This window comes from Peromyscus maniculatus, chromosome 4, assembly GCF_049852395.1.
Source record: "Peromyscus maniculatus bairdii isolate BWxNUB_F1_BW_parent chromosome 4, HU_Pman_BW_mat_3.1, whole genome shotgun sequence".
Taxonomy (NCBI): domain Eukaryota; kingdom Metazoa; phylum Chordata; class Mammalia; order Rodentia; family Cricetidae; genus Peromyscus; species Peromyscus maniculatus.
The window spans coordinates 62859907-62879838 of NC_134855.1; the positions used below are offsets into that span (position 1 = coordinate 62859907).

Sequence of the window (19932 nt, forward strand, 5' to 3'; positions counted from 1 at the left end):
AATATTCAAGGTTGGAATTAGTTCCTTCATATGAAGGATGAAGATAAATGAATGCAAGTTGTTACCAAGTTAGTAATGAGTTACTTTATTAATATGAATATATTTGTTTAGAATTTAAAACCAATGACAATGAAACTTAAAACAAATGAAATACTTGAAAAATGGTGATTATATATATATATATATATATATATATATATATATATATATATATATATTTTTTTTTTTTTTCTTATGGGCAAGAAAGAATGAGTTACGATGTGCAAATCTTTCCCCATCTGTTAGGGAGGGCAGGTAAAAGCAATTGTTTTCTGGGCTGGGGGGAGGCAAAGTGGGGCAGTTGTAATATGTATAAAGCCCAACAGTCACTTTTGAAACCATCATTTCAATGCTGAGTTGAACTCTATTTACGTTTGGGAGAACTTGTTGTTCATGAGGATGTACTACCATAGTTACTACTATAGTGTGCAAGTGCTCTTTCAATCATTAATTATTTACTGCATACAAGTGAATCACTTACAGATGAAGGTAAACAAAGAATAATGTGTTCTAGGTAGATTAGCTTGAGGGATAAACGTTCAAAGATGCTCTCAGTGGATCCCCTGGGAAGAAGACTGTTAGTATCAGTGTGTGTTTGCTGGTTAACGTGGTCTGGGCACATGGGTCTTATGCATGCGTTTTTAAGTTACACCAATGAATTTTGAAATGAGACTTCTAGTGCTGGTATTACTTTGACAGATCTCTCTTTTCCGTTCCCATACTCCTTTCATACATCTCTAAAATCCTGTTACTTTTCTCTTGCTCCAGCCACACTCTCAACTGGTCTGATTTCCAAATGTTTATACACATTAACCTAAGTGATATTTCTGCTAAAGGCTGAGCTCTGGGAGTCCAGTCGAAGAGAGGGAAGAGGGATTATATGAGCAAGGGGAGTCAAGATCATGATGGGGAAATCTACAGAGACAACTGAACCAAGATTGTAGGAACTCATAAGCTTTAAACTGACAGCTGTGGAGCCTGCATGAGACTGGACTAGGTCCTCAGCATGTGGGACACAGTTGTGTAGCTTGGTCTGTTTGAGGGACCCATGGCAGTAGGGTCAGGATTCATCCCTGGTGCATAAGCCAGCTTTCTGGAGCCCATTACCTATGGTAGAATACCTTGCTCAGCCTTGATGCAGGGGGAGGGGTTTGGTCTTGTCTCAACTGAATGTACCAGGCTTTGCTGACTCCCCATGGGAGTCCTTACCCTTTTGGAGGAGGGGATGAGGGGTGGGTTGGGGAGGGGAGGCTGGGACAAGCGGGAGGAGGGATGGGAGGGGGATCTGTGGTTGGTATGTAAAATGAATTTTTTTTTAATAAAAATATTTATTATTATTTTGTGTGTGTCTGTGGGGGGTTACACATATGTCAGATGCATGTGGAGGCCAGAGTAAAGGTGTTGTGGAGCTGGCTCTTTTCTTACACCTTTATACTGGTTCTGGGAATCAAACTGAGGTTGTCAGGTTTGTGAAGCAAACTCCTTACCTGCTGAGACATCGTGTGGTCCATTGAAGACATTTTAAACTATATTATCTATCTCTTTGTGAGTAACTGGTGCCTCAAATCTTAGCTTTATTATTAGGTTGTATAGTCAGAGGCAGAGGAAAAACACGTTAACATTTACACTTCCTTATGGAAAATTCTATGAAATTCTCTTTGAATCAAAGAGTTAAAATTAGGAGCAATGATGTTTACCTAACCTTTTATACACATCATAAGTTTTTATTCTCAGGGACAACTTTCCAATAAATAGATCTATACTTCTGACCAGTTTGGGGTTTAAGATGTGGAATTTTGTGAGTGGGATACTGCCCCTAATTCCTCTTAGGAAGGTTCAGAGTTGGCTTGAGTTTACTTTTATACTCAAGTGTTAAGACTTGCATGGCCATCTCCTACTGAAGCTTAGAAATCACCTTAGGGAAGGTTCTGTCATGGCCAGAAGCCTCACATTAAAAATTCCTTCTCCCTTATAGAAGAGAAAGAGGGAGATAGGGAATGTGGTGAAGAATCGGGGAGAGGGAATTTGGAGGAAGATGGAAGAAGGAGTTTTTGAAGAGTTATGGGGTGTGTAAAAGACTACACAGTAGATTCCTTTACTCAAAGAGAAAACACACCAAAATTATCAGTGTATGTCTGAGACCAAAGATTGTGCCATCTCATAACCAGGATGACTAAAAAGATAAATTGGTAGCTAATTATACACTTTAAATACACTGGATAAACAGATGATTCATATCCTAAAAAGAATAATGGGGGATGGTAAAAATTTCATCATTTCATTCAGAATAACTGAGGACAAATGCATTGACTTTTTCTAGAATTTTCTATGGAATGTTTTGGGACTTTGGTTGATGATAGATCACTAAAACTATAGAAAGTGAACCTTGGCTAAAGGGTACCAATTGTGTGTTGTTTTCAGAGACATACACTATGTATCCATTTCACTGGTGAGAATTTTTCATCTAGATATGAAGGGCCTCTTCTTCAGGGAGATCGATAGATGAATAAGAAGTATCACAGAACCTAGTTCTAGGATTACACAATCACCAAGCTGTGAAATTACAGAAGTAGCTTATGATGGCTTTTTAAGGTCACATTTGTTTAAATATATCCCCTAACTGTTTGTGGATATCACATGCTTTTATATTCGTGGGCACACTTGTGATTGGTGGAACTTTTAAAGGACCTATTGTCAGCCCAAAATTCTCATAAGGCAATGTCCAACTATCATCAGATTTGGAGTTATGGTGACCATAGGCAGTTTTAATGAGCTTCTGATATTAATTTGTCTCTAGGGTTTCTCCTAGCCTTTTCTTTCCCAGTATAATTATACAGAGTAGAAGGTCACTGAAATTCAGAAGAGCAACTGCCTCAAAATAATTAAAAAGCCAGTCCTAGATGCTGGACTTAAGCTCACACCTCCTGACACTCAGTTTTCTATAGTAGTAGCTCAAGTAGTCACACAGTTGTTGTCAAACAGAAAATTCAGTCCACCTTAATTCTCAGAGAAGAACAATAGTTTAAATAACGATCATCCCTCAGCTCTCAGAAGTTGGTTGAATTTGCTTTTCCTTTTGGAAACTCTTTAGGAATAACAACCTTTGCTATTACGTTTAAATCCAGGGTCACCCGCTACAAGCGGTAGGGACATGTATGGAGGTTTGTAAGCTCTAGTACCACCACTGTGTTCATGATAATGATAACATCTTTATTGTAGAGCATTTACTATGTTTTAAACACTATCTTACACAGAAAAACAGTTGGCTCAGAGAAGTTTGAGAACGGGCTTAAATGGGTTTGAGATGAGAAGGGTTAAGGTGAGACTCATGTTGTCCACCCTCAGAATCCAGTCTTTGCGACAGCTATGCCATTTGGTGTGTAGCTCTGTGGGATGCATGTGTAGAAAGTGAACCCAAGTATTACAAATATGAGCAAAACAACTTCATTCCCTCAAAGTAGTCTTGTCTCTTGTGTCCATATTCTCTTTTTAAAAAACGGTGAACAAAGCTTTTACTCTACTTCATAGTACTATATGGGTCATTACTCTGTACATATGAGTTCTGGTTACATATCAGACACAGTTAAGTTTCTACAAAAATAAATTTCAAACAAGTGAATTTTTGTTATTAATTAAAATCCCTTTATGTTTTATGTAAAATCACCCCAGCAAAGTTTTAGTCATGTAGAACCATTAGATGACAGTATTTAAAACAGTCAAACCAATAAAGAAAGAGTAATGCCTGTCTTGAGGAAGTTAAGAACCTGTGGGACTAGAAAGGAATGATTTTGAGGCCCAGTTCTTTGACAAAGTAGCTGTGTTCAGAAAGCAAGTTATTCTTCATAAATAATCATTTCCCCACATATAAAAATGGGCATGGTTAAGATTTATTTATATCTTTCATTCAACAGCTAATTGTAGATGTCTCGCTGCATGTCTGATCCTGTGTAGAAGGTTGGAGGACACAAGAATAAATGAGACAGTCTCTGAGTCTCTGTTCCCATGCAGCTCGGCTTAGTTAAGCTTCAAACACATAATTAAAAGCAGCCACAGAAATAAAACCATGTCTGAGTTGCTTGGCATGAATTAAATGCTTAGAGATAGAGATCTTATATAGGATGAAGTGCTATAAATTCCATTGCTTTGTTCTGAGAATAAAATATGATCATATTTAAATATATATATATATATATATAAAGAAAAATCTTCCAAGGAAAACTATGATATTTGAAATATGCAGAATCTACATATTTAGAGATCAATAAAACAAGTGACAGCTCATGCTGGAGGATGTGGAGTAAGGGGAACACTCACTCCTCCATTGCTGGTGGGAGTGCAAACTTGTACAGCTACTATGGAAATCAGTGTGGGGGTTCTTCAGGAAGATGAGGGTCATCTGCCTCAAGATCCAGTTATATCACTCTTGGTGGCATATACTCAAAGGATGCTTCATTCTACCATAGAGACACTTGCTCAACCATGTTTATCGATGCTTTCTATTCATAATAGCCAAAAATTGGAAATGTCCTAGATGTCTCTCAATATAAGAATGGATAAAGAAAATGTGGTACATTTACACAATGGAGTATTACTCAACTATTAAAAAAATATGAAATTTGCAGGCAAATGGATAGAACTAGAAAAAAATCATCTTACATGAGTTAACCTGGACCCAGAAAGGTAAGTATGGTATGTATTCACTTATATGTGGATATTAGTAAAGGATAACCAAGCTACAATCCATAAAACTACAGAGAGTAGATATAGAATAAGAAACTCGAGGGAACATATAGATCGTGTTAGAAAAGGGAAATAGAATAGATAATTATGGATGAATAGATGAGGGACTGGAATGGGAGGATCAAGAGAGGAGGGGAAAGGGGCTTGAGGGAGGGAATATGGCGAGAGACAGCTAGAATTAAGGGACATTTGATAGATAGTATAGAAAACGAATACAATTGAAACTTCCTAAAAGATAACCATATATGAAGGTGATCTAAATGAAATTGTCAAATAATAGGGGAGACAGAGTCCCGACTGACCATCTCTTGTCACCAAATGAAGTTTCCAGCACCAGGACCTGATCCTCATACATCTATTGAGTTTTTAGCCAACAGGGTCCAATGGAAGTCCTCAAATAACTCAGGCTCTTGTCAAGCCAATAGATTGTTCTCTACAAACTGACAGCAAGGGTCCATTGTTGAAGACAGCACTTACACAACTCATTGAACATGGAGAAATTGAGCTGGTGTCTAATTTACCTTCACCTCTACATTCTTGTATTTTTAGGTGCAGGAAGGTACTCTGCATGCTACCAAAAGAGAAATGAAAACACCAAGCCAACCACAAACCCTTTTATCTACAGTGTTCTGCCTGTAAGATATGCTAAGAAATCATATCATAAAGCTTGTGGGAAGTACCCAACCAATGTCTGCTTTGACTCACTCCATGAGATGAAACCCATACTTGACATTGCTTGGGTGACCAAGAACCAGAGACTAGGTAGCTCAAGGACATAGAGTAAAACCAAATACTGATCTAAAACAAAAATAAAACCACAAACATAGTGTTAAAATAATTCCAAATGATAATCTGCTATACTCTGATTCAGCCATCATCAGCAAAGCTTCCACCTTCAGAAGGGAACACAGAGACCCACAGATATTACACAGAGACTGAGAGAGATTTTGGAATTCTCAGCCCTAAATTGGATATCTCCATCAAGGAAGAGGAGGCAGGAAGTGTGTAAGAGCTGGAAGAAATGGAGGACACCAAGAAAACAAGGCCCTCTAAATCAATATGAGCCAAGTTCACATAAATGCACAGAGACTAAAGCAGCATGCACAAATCCTGCACAGATCTGAACCAGGTGCTCTGCATATACATTATGTCTTCTAGTTTAGTGCTTTTTCTGGGGCTTCCATGTGTGTGAACCAGTAGGTCTCTGATTTATGTGCCTTCTCTTGGGCTCTTTTCCTTCTGTTAGTTTGTCTTCTACAAATTCATGTGATGGTTTTTATGTTTATTTAATTATATTTTATTATTATCTCTGAGAAGCCTGTTCTTTGCCAATGAGAGACAGAAAATGGAGTGGATCCTGATGGGAAGGTAAGTGGGAGAGGAACTAGGAGGAGTAGAGGAAGAGGGAAGCTATAACCAGGATATATTATACGAGAAAAGAAACTCTAACTTCAATAAAAGGAAAAAAATAGTGCTTGCTTGCTATCCTGTGGTTTCACTTACTTTTAGTCATTCGTAGTCAAAATATAGGAAAGAGAAAATAACAGACTTTGCAAGTTGTGCATTGCTCCGAGCATAACGATAAGATATCATCCTGCCACTCTGCTCCACCCTGTCTTTAACCCGAATTACCCCTTCACCCATTGTGTCTATCAATGTACACACTACCATCTGTCCAGTTACTTTGTGGACATCCTAGTAGTCATATCTACTCTCCTAGCTTCACATTGCTTGCAGATACTGCTCATATTGCCCATTATTTCAGGCCTCCACTCGAGGGCAAGTCTTAGGATGTACACCCTTAAGATAATAAGGAGTTATTGTACCTTACTACAGCTTCATATTCTCACAGAAAACAGTAACTTGACCTCAAAATATACCTTATCACCAATCTTTATATGCCATTGGATCCTGAAGCTGTACTTACATTTTTGTTTTTCTCCTGGCTGGGTTCTTCTGGAGAAAGTTCTCCAATGAGCAGTGGCTTAAGGTACAGCTGCACAATGCTGAGATCTAGGTGCATGGCCCGGAAGGCATCCTGTAAAACAGAGATACGTGTTAGAAATTTGCAAGAGATGTGTTTATCCACAGATCTGCTCCTCCCTTGCCCATCCTGGGCCCAAACTGGCAACAGCATAGACCCTACCACAGAGCACTTGCTTCTAATCCCATGTTGATGCTTCAAGGTGATTCATCAGTTTCATCCTTGAGACCCTTCTATAAGAGGATGAGGCTGGTGACCCACCCAGACAGGCACTGTTTGTCTAGGGACAGGCAATTCCTAGAACACTGATTACATCACTGCTTCTTTTCTTAAGCATGGAAAGGAAGAGTTGCTTGAGTTAATTACCATGGTGAGTCTTTGAAGTCCAGTATCAGGTTTCATGTGAAAGTTTATTAAACTGTCTAGGGCATGCTGTAAACAAGACTGTCTACAAAAATTACATTTTTCTATTGAGGGCTTCCTTTCAGCTCTTGACTGAGGTTCAGAAGAATGAGGCCTCTTCGATTAGTTATTCCAAAAAACAGTGGATTAAATTTGATAGCAACATCTTAAAATACAGACACAAAGGATTAGGAGAGCATAATCCTTGAGTCCTGGGCTGCCTAAAGTAGTATACTCTCAGCTGCATTCAGCATTGAAGGACTCTCATCACTCCATAGAAATAAAGTTGCTAAGTAGCAATTCCACATCACTGTGGGAAGCAGTGGAGTTCCTATATTGTAAAAGACTTTTTCCTCCCAAGTATTTTTATAGGTTTTTGCGGTGGGGGTGCGGGGAGAGGAGAGAAAATTTTATGAGATGAAGATGATCAGCTTCTTGCTGTTATGACACTGAGGTTGCAGTGATTAAAACTGAAGAAATACAGCCAAAGTTGTACCTTGAATTATATGGGTGGGATCCAAACATTTTGGAGCAGTGGTTGGTGCATAGCACAGGTTGCTAAAAGCCAAACTTCCTACACTTCAGTTCTGGTTTTGCTGTTTGCAGCCTGTGCACCTGTGAACCTTACACATTGTTGCCTTACATATATTTTGTATTTTCTTCCCTAAATGGTAGTGATAGTTGCCACTCAATTAATAAGTTATTACGAAGCTTGGATGAATTAATTAAAATACTGATTGGCATATACTAACTACACAGTACTTAAATTTGTTGTTGTTGTTGTATTTCAAGACAGGGTTTCTTTGGCTGTCCTAGAACTCACTCTGTAGTCCAGACTGGTCTCAAACTCACAGAGATCCACCTGCCTCAGCCTTCTGAGTGCTGAGATTTAAGTGTGCCACCACCACCCGGCTTATACAGTACTTTAAAAAGAGGATTTGTCTTATTATCTATTATGTGTATGGATATGTGCATATGAGTTTGAATGGCTGCAAAGGCGACAAGCAGGCATCAGCGCTCCTGGAGTTGGACTTATAGGGTATTGTAAGCTGCTGGATATGGGTGCCAGGAACTGAGTTCTACCAAAGCAATATTTACTCTTAGCTACAGAGTCATTTTTCCAGGCAGGCCTCACTTTACAGTCCTTGTTAACCATCTCTTTATTATATGTTCCACCAGAGATAGGAATTCACTATCTACCTTTTCTTTAATACACAATTCAGGTATATCTATCTATATCAACATCTATCTATCTATCTATCTATCTATCTATCTATCTATCTATCTATCTATCTATCTATCTACCTACCTATATTCATTTTAACAACCAATATGGAGTGGGTTCCAATTATACAAGTGAATATATTGAATCCTAGATCTCCAACCCCATGGAACTTTTCATAAGCTTACTTCTGAGAAGGTGCATATATGATGAATATGATAATTAGAAGTGTGCAATAGATTTGTAGATTGATTTCATCAAAAGGTCCATAGATCGAATGCTAGAATCCTTCTGGGCTATAGGTCCATTATACTGTGCACACTTCTCACAAAACCTTTGGACAACAATGGGCTACATTGTTTCAAAGATGTTTTAAATTTTTCACATTTTGTGAAAATATGGCTTATGTGCATATGAATCTGAGTGGCTGCAAGTTTAATTCTCTTAACCAGGGAAAGAATTATTCAGTGGTTAAGGGAGTGATTTATGGATCTTATGATGATATATACTGATTGAATCATCAGTCTGCTGTTTCTGAGCAGATTAGAATGGGAAAGCATATTGGTGGGTCAGTTTTCAGAGTACAGAAGAATACAATATAATTCAAAATCTGTAGCACACATCGATAAGAATGTAACCCAGCAGAATTTGAAGCTGTTGATAATTTACTCTTCTGAGTGCCATGTTACTTTTGAACCCGAGGGGTGATCAGAAGTCTGTGCTCTGGGGACAGATGTTGAGGAGCCACAGAGATCTGCAGAAGAGTAAGCATGCTGATTTGCAGATCTCTTTTCTTTGTATTATTGAGGAAGTACAGCAAAGGAGTTTATTTAATCTTGAAATACTCAATGCTTTTCTAACAGAACCCATATACTAAGTTGTGAAATCCCTACTTGGAAGCCCTCAAAAACAGGTTCTGTTACCCACATTCTTAGGCAAGTATGCTCTTGCTGAAGGAGGTGGAGTGAAATGAAGGGAACAGGGGAAAGTGCCAGTATTTACAGAATTTTCCATATGTACAAGGAGCACACCAGCTCATAGCTACAGGCTTAATCCTGTGGGGGTTTATTGTTTCTTTTGTACAGAGAGACATCAAACTTTTAGGAATATGGGATGGAAATATTTCCTCCATATACCACATGGAGCAGCAGAGCTAATGTTTGAATTTGGGGCTAAATAGAACAATAACACCCTAAAGATCCATGCCAGCCATCAATATCTATAATCCTTTTCCTGAGAGACATGCTGCTACATGACCTTGCGATGGTACTACAATCAGCCTGTGTTTTCTGGACAGATGGCAACAGAGTTTCCTAGACTTTAGTCTCATGAAGCACTTTGCCTCTGACTCCATCCTGCTTCCTCAGGCTGGCCCTTCATAGACCATATTCTCTACTGGAGCCTTGTATGGAATAAATAGAGCTCTGAATGTTCACAGATCTATATTCTTCTTTTCACTTCCTTCTTCCACTTTTCTCCACACAAAGGTTCTTACAATTTTATACCAATGTTAGATATTGATGCCCCTTGCACATGCAGGAAAATTATTCACAAGTACTCCTGCAAGCTTATAACCGTTTGTTCATTTTTTTTTTAAAGAAAATATGTATCATCTATTTATTTAGTGTGTGGGGGAGCACACACATAGATGATAGTGGACAACTTGTGGGAGTCAGTTCTCTTCTTGCACCATGTGGTTCATCACAGGGATCAAACTCATGACATCAGAGTTGGCAACAACTGTTTTTACCTATGAGACATCTCATTGACTATAAAGCTTTTCTTTATATTGTAATGAAGCTGTACTTGCTGCTTTGTTAGTGAGTTTTTGAAACTGAGACTGTGTACTAGGCATAGATTAATGCAGCCCTAATATCTACCATGGTGCCTAGAATAAAACATGTAGTGAATACACCCCTGATGAGTAGGGTAGGCAGAACTGTTCTGCATGAGGAGTCGGGATGATTGAAGCATGAATAATACGCTGCTCCCATTTCCCCTATACTCTTTTTTTTACTCCCTTTTCAATCATCACTCTGCTCTTTAAGATCACCATAAATTGCATAATATTGCAGCTCATCTTGAAACTGATTATTTCCAAAAATCGTACCAACAAGACATGAAGATTGAATATTACTTTATGTTTACAAGTACTTTGGAAGCTTCTGATCTATGGCTATTCTTTCCTGGGGGCGGTGATTGTTTACTGCTGATTATATTGTTTACTGATTATAAAAGCAACAGAATTCCCCATGGAAACAGACAGTCAAAGTATGTAAAATTAGAAAGCCTCCGAGAAAATTCTGATATTTTTAGTTTAAATGCTGCTGTATAGATTATAACCTGCACAAAGCCACCAGGCCAAGATGGGAAGATGGCTTGAAATACAGCAAGTACTCCATTTGCCAAACCTGGTGTCTAGGGAACTGCAACCACCCAGAGACAGCCTGCTTCCTAACCCCTACCACAGAGGGCAGCAGAGGGGTGGGCTGCCTCATGTTAGGAAAGCTACTTAAATTTTAACTAATCATTTTGTCATTATGATTGTTATCATTTGTGTGTGTACGTGTGTTTACACACACACTTGCATGATGGCACATACGTGAAAAAAAAACTGTAGGACAACTTTTTCGAGTCAATGCTTTCTTCTTTAACTTGCAGAATCAGGCTTGGTGGCAAGTGTCTTTGCTGACCTGGCCCCCTCCCACGGAAGCCTCAGTCTTTATGTAAATCCACACAAATCACCTACTCCTCCCCACGTGCTCATTATTTCATTATTTACTCAGGTGTTATACAGTCTACTCAGGACCTAATCTAGTGACTCAGAGCTTAGTTTTTGCAATTCGATATCAATAAATTACTTATTATTATTATTTACATAGCTAGTGTTAGGTCTCCAACTGAGGACAAATGGCTAAGACTTAATAGTTTGTCTGATAAGGGTTGAAATTTCTCAAAAGATGTTGATTAAGAGACAAACAAAAACTCATAAAACACCTAGAGAATTTCAATGTTATCCAACAAGGCATGTGTAGAATGTGACTTTTCTCACATAGTAGCTCACAGATTTATAAGTAAACCAGCACTCAGGAAGTGGGGGCAAGGGGTTATTTTTGGCTGCCTAGTGAGCTCCAGGGAGCCTGGGATACACGAGATCCTCTTTTTAAAAAAGAAAGCAAATCTCAAGCTTACATTCCCTTGGGTAACTCCCCTTCTCCTCTTCTGCTTCCTTTTCAGAACTTGTGTGCTACAAAGTTGCAGCTAGAACAAAAGTCCTGATATTCAAACGAATGATGAGTTGTAAATAGGCTGAATTAGGGGGAGAATGCATCTTTGCCCTTGCCTTGGGAGAGAGCTGCAACCTGGGAGGGTGAGGTGTTAAGTGACTATACCTCCACAGAAGTTCCTATTTTGTCACCAGAAGGCCTTCATTTATACTCTGCTTCCTTCTGAACTCCAGCCTGTTCTCTCTGTCTCCCTCCCTGTTTTTCTCCCTTGCTCTCCTTCCATCCTTTCATTCTCCATCTACCTTCTAGACCTTTGTATTCTTCTGATGTTCCTCCTTCCATAATGGGCACCTGGATGCCTTAGTGATGTACCCACATCAATTTGGACTTGCATTCTGCTTTGCTTATTTGGTTACCTGTCAAATATTAAATTATGTTTCCTCAGTGTTCCTTCCACTCATCTTCTCCTTCCAATCTTGTTGTCCATGCTCCGTTTGGACTTTCAATATATTTCCTGGACTCCATTTTGGTCTCCTTCCTTTAACTGTCTTAATTTCTTACTTGATTGCCAGGCTGACCTTTCAGAGTGACAACATTTATCTTTTCAAAGTCCATTCTCCTTCGTTACATTTTTGTAATTAATGTTTTTACTAGCAGATGTTAAATATATATACTAATTGGTTTCATTAGGGTATTTTCATGTATATACATTTTCCATATGTCATTATGAATATATAATTTTATTGTATTCATCTCTTGTTCCCCTTCCACTGCTCTTCCTCTTCCCTCCTTTCTCTCTCTCTCTCTCTCTCTCTCTCTCTCTCTCTCTCTCTCTCTCTCTCTCTCACACACACACACACACACACACACACACACACACACACACACATCTCTTCCAATTGATGGCCTAATGAATTTATTAGGGTTGCTTACAGGATCCTAAGTGAGGGATTATTTACAGCAGCCTGAATTCCTTAAATTTCTTACCCATAACTACACAATTGAAAAAAACATCTTTCTTTATCCCTGGGACCATTAACTGCCTAGGGATACTCAGGAAGGGTAAGACCTCATGTGCCCCTTCCTCTTAGCTGTCATGGTCCATTTTCATCTCCTAAAAGCTGGACTCTCTTCTGTCTGTCATTCTCAGACATCAATCAAGCCTGCACTTTTGGCCAGTATCATGCTAAGAGAAGGAAGTGGAAGCCCATGTTGGTTGGGTATTTACTCATGACTAGTCAGTCACATGTGTAAAACCTGTCTGCTCACACTCTTCTCCCCTCTGCCCTAGCCTTGCCTCTGTTAGCTCAGCACAGGAAAAACTGTGCTAATACCTCCTAAGCTGTAAAGTGAGCATTTGGCCTTGGGCCTATGGGCTTGGTGTTCTGCTTCCAATTAAAAGGCACAAACTATAATCAGAATTTCTATGCTGATAGTAAACTAACTGAAAGTAACAATCACACTTGTGAGGCTATGGATGTTATAATTGTTGACTGTTAATGTCTTCAATTATATGAGATCGTTTGAATGCATTCATTCCATTTACCATCGGTCAGGCAGGTGGGCAACACTATTCCTGTTTTGCAGGGCATGGGGATGAAACTCTGGGCATCTCAGTAGTTTTCCTAAGTTCACACAACCCAAATCCCAGTGTATGTGTTTGTCTTCTGAGTAGCCAGGGAGAATTAGAATTGCCCTGCTTCTCCTGTGTCTCTCCTACCATTCCTGAGCCACCTTCCTTTGGAGAGCCCCTTATTTGAATACTTTTGGATTCATTTTCCTAAATTATGAGGTTGATCAAGCGTATGCTTTTCTTTCTCTCTCTCTTTCTCTCGCTCTTTCTTTTCTTTTCTTTCCTCCTCCTCCTCCTCCTCCTCCTCCTCCTCCTCCTCCTCCTTCTTCTTTTGTTTTTTTTGTAACAGAGTTTCTCTGTGTAGCTTTGGTGCCTTTCTTGGAACTCACTTTGTAGCCCAGTCTTGCCTTGAACTTACAGAGATCCACCTGCCTCTGCCTCCTGAGAGCTGGGATTGAAGGCGTGTGCCACCACCGACTGGTGCTTTTCTTTCTTGATATGTCCCAATACTAAGGTGGCCTGGGCATGGCTGGTGGTTATTATTATATAGCTTTTTCTTCTCACTGGCTAGGGTTGGAAGCAAAAGCGATCATTTCCTGGCTTCTGGTGTATTAAAAGTCTTTAGCAAAATTCAGATCTATCACCTGGGCTACTTAAAGCTCAGTGAGATTGCTAGCAATTTTCAATGTGATTGAAAACTTAAGTCCTTGTCAACACATCCTTGAGCCAATTCTGTGATTTAAGCTAGAAAACCCTGATCCAGGTCAAGCATGATGGTGTATGCCTATAATTTCAGCATTTGGAATGTAGAGGTCAAGAGTTCAAGGCCAGCTTGAACTGAGGGGATGAACTACTTCAGGAACTGTGGCTATTTTATTTATTTATTATTATTACTATTATTATGATGATGATGATTTTGTCATTGGAAAGTTGTTAATTATTCTTCTCTGATTCTCATACATACTGCTCTACTTGGCTTCTTCTCCTCTACAGTCTCTAGATCTCTGCCTGCGTGTGCTTTTCTGATACCTAGGATGCCTTCCTCCCTTGCTCCCAAGAAAAGATTGAACATTGTTTAAAAACCATGTCAGAACTGAAGTAGTGTAGATGTGACAGGGTCTGATTGAACATATATTCATCTGACTGAACATGAAGCCAGTAAGAAGGCAGAAGAACAAGAGCTAGACAGAGAAGAGGGGTGGAAACTCAGGGAAAAACCAAAAGTTATGGGAAAGATGTTGAGGGCATCAGCATCTAACTTTACAAATCCATCAGGTATCTACCAAGTCCTATTTCTAGAACATGCCGCCTGCAGACAGGTGTCTTCAGTTCTATGTGTAGAAACCTGTTGAACTTCTTTGCTCATGTGTGAAATGAACAAATGCAAAAATATCAAGTCTCAGCTTAAATTCCTGTTCTGCCATACATTGATTGCCTGACCATGAGCTATTAGGGGCTTGAACTCTTTGTCTGTGCAATGAAAGAAAATAACACTTCCAGAGTGAGTGGAAGTGCACATCATCCACAGAATACTTACAAGGGGATTTTAAAAAACAGAATCTTACTAACTATGTAGCTTTGGCTGGCCTGGAACTCCTTGTTTAGACCTCACTGACCTTGAACTCACTGAGCTATGCCTGCCTCTGCCTCTTGAATGTAAGCACCACCACACCAAGATTTTTTTTTAAAAAAAATCATTGAATACACTGAAAGATTCTGGCAAACTTCCTTATCAAACTGATATGAAATTTAAAATATTTTTTACTAGTATTATTTATGTAGTGTGTGTGTGTGTGTGTGTGTGTGTGTGTGTGTGTGTGTGTGTGTGTGTAAACTCATGCATGTGGAGGTCAGAAAACAACTTGCAGGGGTTGGTTCTTAAATTCTACCAGGTAGCTCCTGGAGGCTGCACTCAGAAGTGTCAGGCTTGGTGGCAAGTGTCTTTACCTGCTGAGCTATTTGCTGACTCTAATTTTTATTTTTATTTTTTTTAAGGAACCAGATATACAGGACTTTATGGTCAAAACAAAACAACTTCAAGCCTAGCACTGTCATCACCAATACCTGCTCTGCACATGGCTTAGCTCTTTGAGTATCAAGTGCATCATCTGCGATGTGAGAATAACGTGCACACCCCTGGCAAGAGCACCTAAGGTGGTGCATTGAAACGCACCCGTGAGAATTGCATCACTCTTGTCAAACTGCTTGAGCTACGCTATGCAAAAGACAACTGTGAACTCTCCAAGTCCAGGCAGTTCTTGGCTTTCACTGTTATTAACCATGTTTCCTGCCCTTGCGATGAATTGCTTTCTGTAAATTCCTGTTTAAATAAACGACATTCCTCCCCCCAGATTTTGCTCACCTATTTATAATTTGCTGTTTATAAGACAGTTACTCTACTTCAAGAAGAAGCAAAAGAAAACACACACACACACACACACACACACACACACACACACACACACGACAAAATCCAGAACACTAAAACACGATCTCCACCATCAACATTTGAATGTATCCCATATTGGGCAACAGCTAGACCCTGAAGCCCCATTTGGCTTCCAGATTCTTGTTAGATAGGAATCCTGAAAAATTGGTTTGGGAGGAGATAGTGACTGTGGAGCCCTGGCACGTACTTCAGTGTTTTGGGGATGAGAGCCAAGATCTCAGCTACTCAGCATCAAGGAGAGGGACAGAGAGAGAAGGGGGGAAGAAGGGAGGAGAAACAGCAAGGAGAGAGAGAGAGAGAGAGAGAGAGAGAGAGAGAGAGAGAGAGAGAGAGAGAGAGAGAGAGAGAGATTGATGTCCTTACCGTAGCATCTTCCCCAGCATAGTGGTTGAGGACCCGATGGCCACCTGGATGCTTGCCGGCCCAGTCAGTCACATTGTAAACCTTGCGATCAATCACCAGCCACTGGTCGGCCTCCTTATTGTGTTTCTGGACCTCCTGCCAGGTGTACAGGTTGAGACATTTCCTGAGGCTGCCTCCCTTGCCATTTGCCTCCTGCTTTTCATAGACCTCTGCTTTCCCGTTTGCTCTCGGTTTTCCATTTGCCTGATGGGTGTCATGTAGACATGGCTGACTCCTTCCCACAAAGCTCTCACTGTGCTCAAGCTTTTCCTCCAACTTCATCGTCTCTGAGTCCCTGAGATGATCTAGGTTGACTCCTGAATTTCCTAGTTCTGTAATTGGGCCATAAAATGACTCCTTTCCTCCTCTTTCATTCCTCTGCGGTCCTGATGCCTACACAGAAAGCCTTTGGCTCATTTGTTTCTCCCGAGCCTGAAAGTGAGCACCTGCCCAGCCTGGCCCTGTTTTAGTCTGTAGCTAATCTTTTCTGCACTGAGGACAGCTAGATCACATTTCTTTAGTCACCTCTCTCCTGCTGGCTGTTCTCTTAGCATCCTCCTCCTTCATCATTAAATGCCCCAGAGCACAGAGCCTGAGCCAATCGCAGTCTGGATGGATTAGAGGCCCCACCCAGTGAAAGGAGGGGCTAAACTCTGGTCTCTGATTTTCCAGTGACATCATCGTGGGATGGGTTTACCTGTTCTCTGGGACTCCTCCAAATAATGACCTTTAGATTTATAAATTCAACATGTGAACAAAAGCTTTCAGAATTTCCTGGATGACTGGAATCACTGCTGCTTGGTTTAGGTAAATGTTCTTTGGACAGCTATCATCTCACCCAAGGGCTTTCAAAGATGTTTAAGTCCCCCCCCCCCCCACTTTTAAAAAGTGTCATTTTCAAAAGGGGGATAAATCTAAGTAAACGCCGTAAAAAGCCTAAGTAAACGATGTAACTGACTCCCCGACTCCACTTCACTCCCCTTAAAATCTTTCTGAATCTGCAAACACTTCTAAAGGCCACATGATTGACACATGGTGATTTAGAGTTCATGTCACCTGTTTTAGCTCTTAATCTTCTCTTCCGTGTTTTTCCGGTGAGGCTTGTTAGTGCCCCATTTTCCAGCTTAGAAAACAAAGGGCAGACAGTCCAAGTAACATATCACCATATCACAGTCAACCCATGAGAAGAAACCTGGAGGAAGCCAGATGTGTCCACCTCTCACTCCAAGTCTTTTCCTCTCTGACCACATCTGGGTTTTAGATTTGCAGCAACTAACAGAGATGATTTGGAAACAAAGCAGAAGAGGAGGAGATCCCAAGTGATGGTGGGAAGCTCCTGAATTTTGAGAAAAGAGCTGCACAGAACTGTAGTAAAAGCACACATTTGGGAAACTCATCTGAATCTTCAACACAATTGAAAACTGTCACTAAAGGGATTTATTGTACTGATATTTGCAGCTGCTAGAAGTGGTCCCAATGCTCAGCTCTAAGGAAGAAGAACACATCTGTTTTGCTTGTTAAATTAGATGTAAATATTTTAAACAACAAAACCTCACAGAATTTTTGTTGGTAGGCACTCATGACTTCAGTATTATTAATACAAAAGAAAAGGTATTCAACAAATTGTACTTTAAAGAAATTTCCTACTGGAAAAAAAAGTTGTGTTTACTGAATAATGTATGATGGGAAGGAGGTAAGTTAAAGTGTTGGCTTAGTTATCTTTTGATTACAGGGTTATGATCTATTATGCTTTACAATTTTATGGTACTTCCCAAATCTTGAAAAATCAACAAATGGCTGTTTTATAATTTTGAAACACAAAATGTAAAAGAACCAAAGAAAATAATGCATGCGTTTGGACACTAAATAGAATCATATGTCATCTCCATCATTTACTAGTTATGGGACATCCCTTAAATTATGTCTTTGCATTTTAGTTTTTCACCTGTAAATGAAAGGAAAAGCACATTTCTCACAACTTCATTAAGCCAACACTAGTGCTGTGTATTTCCATAAACTCCATGATTTCATAAACTCCATAGTTTCCATGATTTCTGAGTGGAGGTTTCCTAAATACAACAAATGTGCCTGTGTGGAATTTTTGTAGATCATACGTATAAATTCAGGAAAACTCAAGAAGTTCGGTATTAGGGAAGTGTGAAAACAATAGTCAGCTTAGGGCCTTAGTTGAGGCAGGTCAGCTCTCCAGGGCAGTAGGTTGGCACATTTTATAAGCAGGAGAAAGTGTTGTTTTATCATATCATGCCATGCAGATATAACACTGAGTAAGGTACCTGAAGACATATACAACCCTAATATCTACCCTTCATACCATTCACAGCTGTCTGGAAGTTTCAAAAGGCATTAGTACTGGGGATTTTGTTTGCAAGAGTCCTCAGTACAATTGTCCCTAAATAAGTGTTCTTTTTCAGAGGGGTTGTAAGTCTGTCAGTATATGGGGATCTTTGGACTGCTTGAATTGTTCTGACAACTTGGAGGGCTGGTCCTCGAGATACAGAGAGCTGGTCTCTTTTGAGTCACTGCTCTTGGCTTTCTCACAATATTCCGACTCTTCCTTAGGGGGACAGTTAGGAATAACCTTCATCTTAAAGGTAATCCTCAAGCTGATTATTGTTGCAGAAAGATGGGTATAACCCAAAGTTTCTTATAAGAATAACATCATGAGATATTAATCCTACAAAGAGCTTTTTGAAAGCTGCCATCTGTTGCTAGGGGAGGGTGAGTCAGTGGTTTATTTACAAATCCATTCATCAATCCTATATTGAGCAGCTTCTGCAGGGTAGCACTGTGCTAATCTTGAAAATCAACTGACCCTGACATCATCACTCAACAGGACATGACTGAGCAATGCCTAGTACTGAAAGGGCTCAGGCAGTACCACTGAGCCTTTTGGGTTCAACCTTCAGAACACTGGTGCTCCTCTCAGCTCAGATGTCATTTTTTAATTTTAATTTTTTGTTTGTTTATTTGGAGACAGGGTCTCATGTATCTCAGGCTGGCCTCAGATTCCCTGTGTAGCTAAGGACGACCTTTAACTCACCTCCTGAGAGCTAAAGTTACACGATTGTATACGCCCCAGTCTCCTAATGCAGGTGATGGGGATTGAGCCCAGGGCCTTGGCATGGGACAAAATCACTCTGCTAAATGAGCCATATCCTCTTCCCTCAGCTCAGAAGTCTTTAGTGGCATCTGAAAATATTTTCTTGCCCTTCAGAAAGTTCTATGATTTTATTGACGATTCTTTGAGAACTTGTTTTTTTGTTGCCATCCTAGAGTTGAGAGGTGAGCCACACTTTTATTTCTTTGTATAAAAAAACTTAAAAAAGGAAAAAAAATTGAAATAAAATTTTATTTCCTGTACTTTAACTTCTTTATAGTGATAGGCAATTCAGGACCCAAACCAAGAACTTTTAATGAAATAAATCTGGAAAATTCTTGAACATCACCATGCCTCATTTTAATTATTTAATCAATTGATTTTGAGATAGGTTCTGACTCTATATCTCAAGATGGTGTGGAAGACATTATGAAGCCCAAGCTGATCATGAACTCAAGATTTTACTGCATCAGACTTCTAAATGGTGGGATGACAGGTGTGTCACCACATTCAACTTAATTTTCTCACTTTAGAAACATAGATAATGGGGCTGCAGACATTGCTCAGTGCTTAAGAGAACATCCTGTTCTTGCAGAGGACCTCAATCAGGGCTCTTAGCACCCACATTTTGTGGCTCAACTCTATAGCTCCAGCTTCAAGAGATCCAATGCCTCCAGCTTCCTTAGGCAACTGTACTCATGCAAGCACACACATAATCCAAAAGAAAACATTTTCTTAAAAAAGAAACAGGTGAGACTACTATTACTAATGTTCCA

General features: G+C 39.8%; 1 protein-coding gene across 1 annotated transcript in view; it reads right to left on the bottom strand.

The window, feature by feature from the left end:
• The window catches only part of LOC102915298 (fatty acid desaturase 2-like protein FADS2B), a 37476-nt gene extending 20870 nt beyond the window's left edge, over positions 1–16606 (bottom strand). The window contains exons 1-2 of the mRNA XM_006989669.4: positions 16000–16606; positions 6707–6817 (exon numbers count right to left, since the gene is read on the bottom strand). Of these exons, the coding sequence (XP_006989731.2) occupies positions 6707–6817; positions 16000–16320 (432 nt within the window). The 5' untranslated portion in view covers positions 16321–16606. The remainder of the gene's footprint in view (positions 1–6706; positions 6818–15999) is intronic.
• Between the last annotated feature and the right edge of the window lie 3326 nt (positions 16607–19932).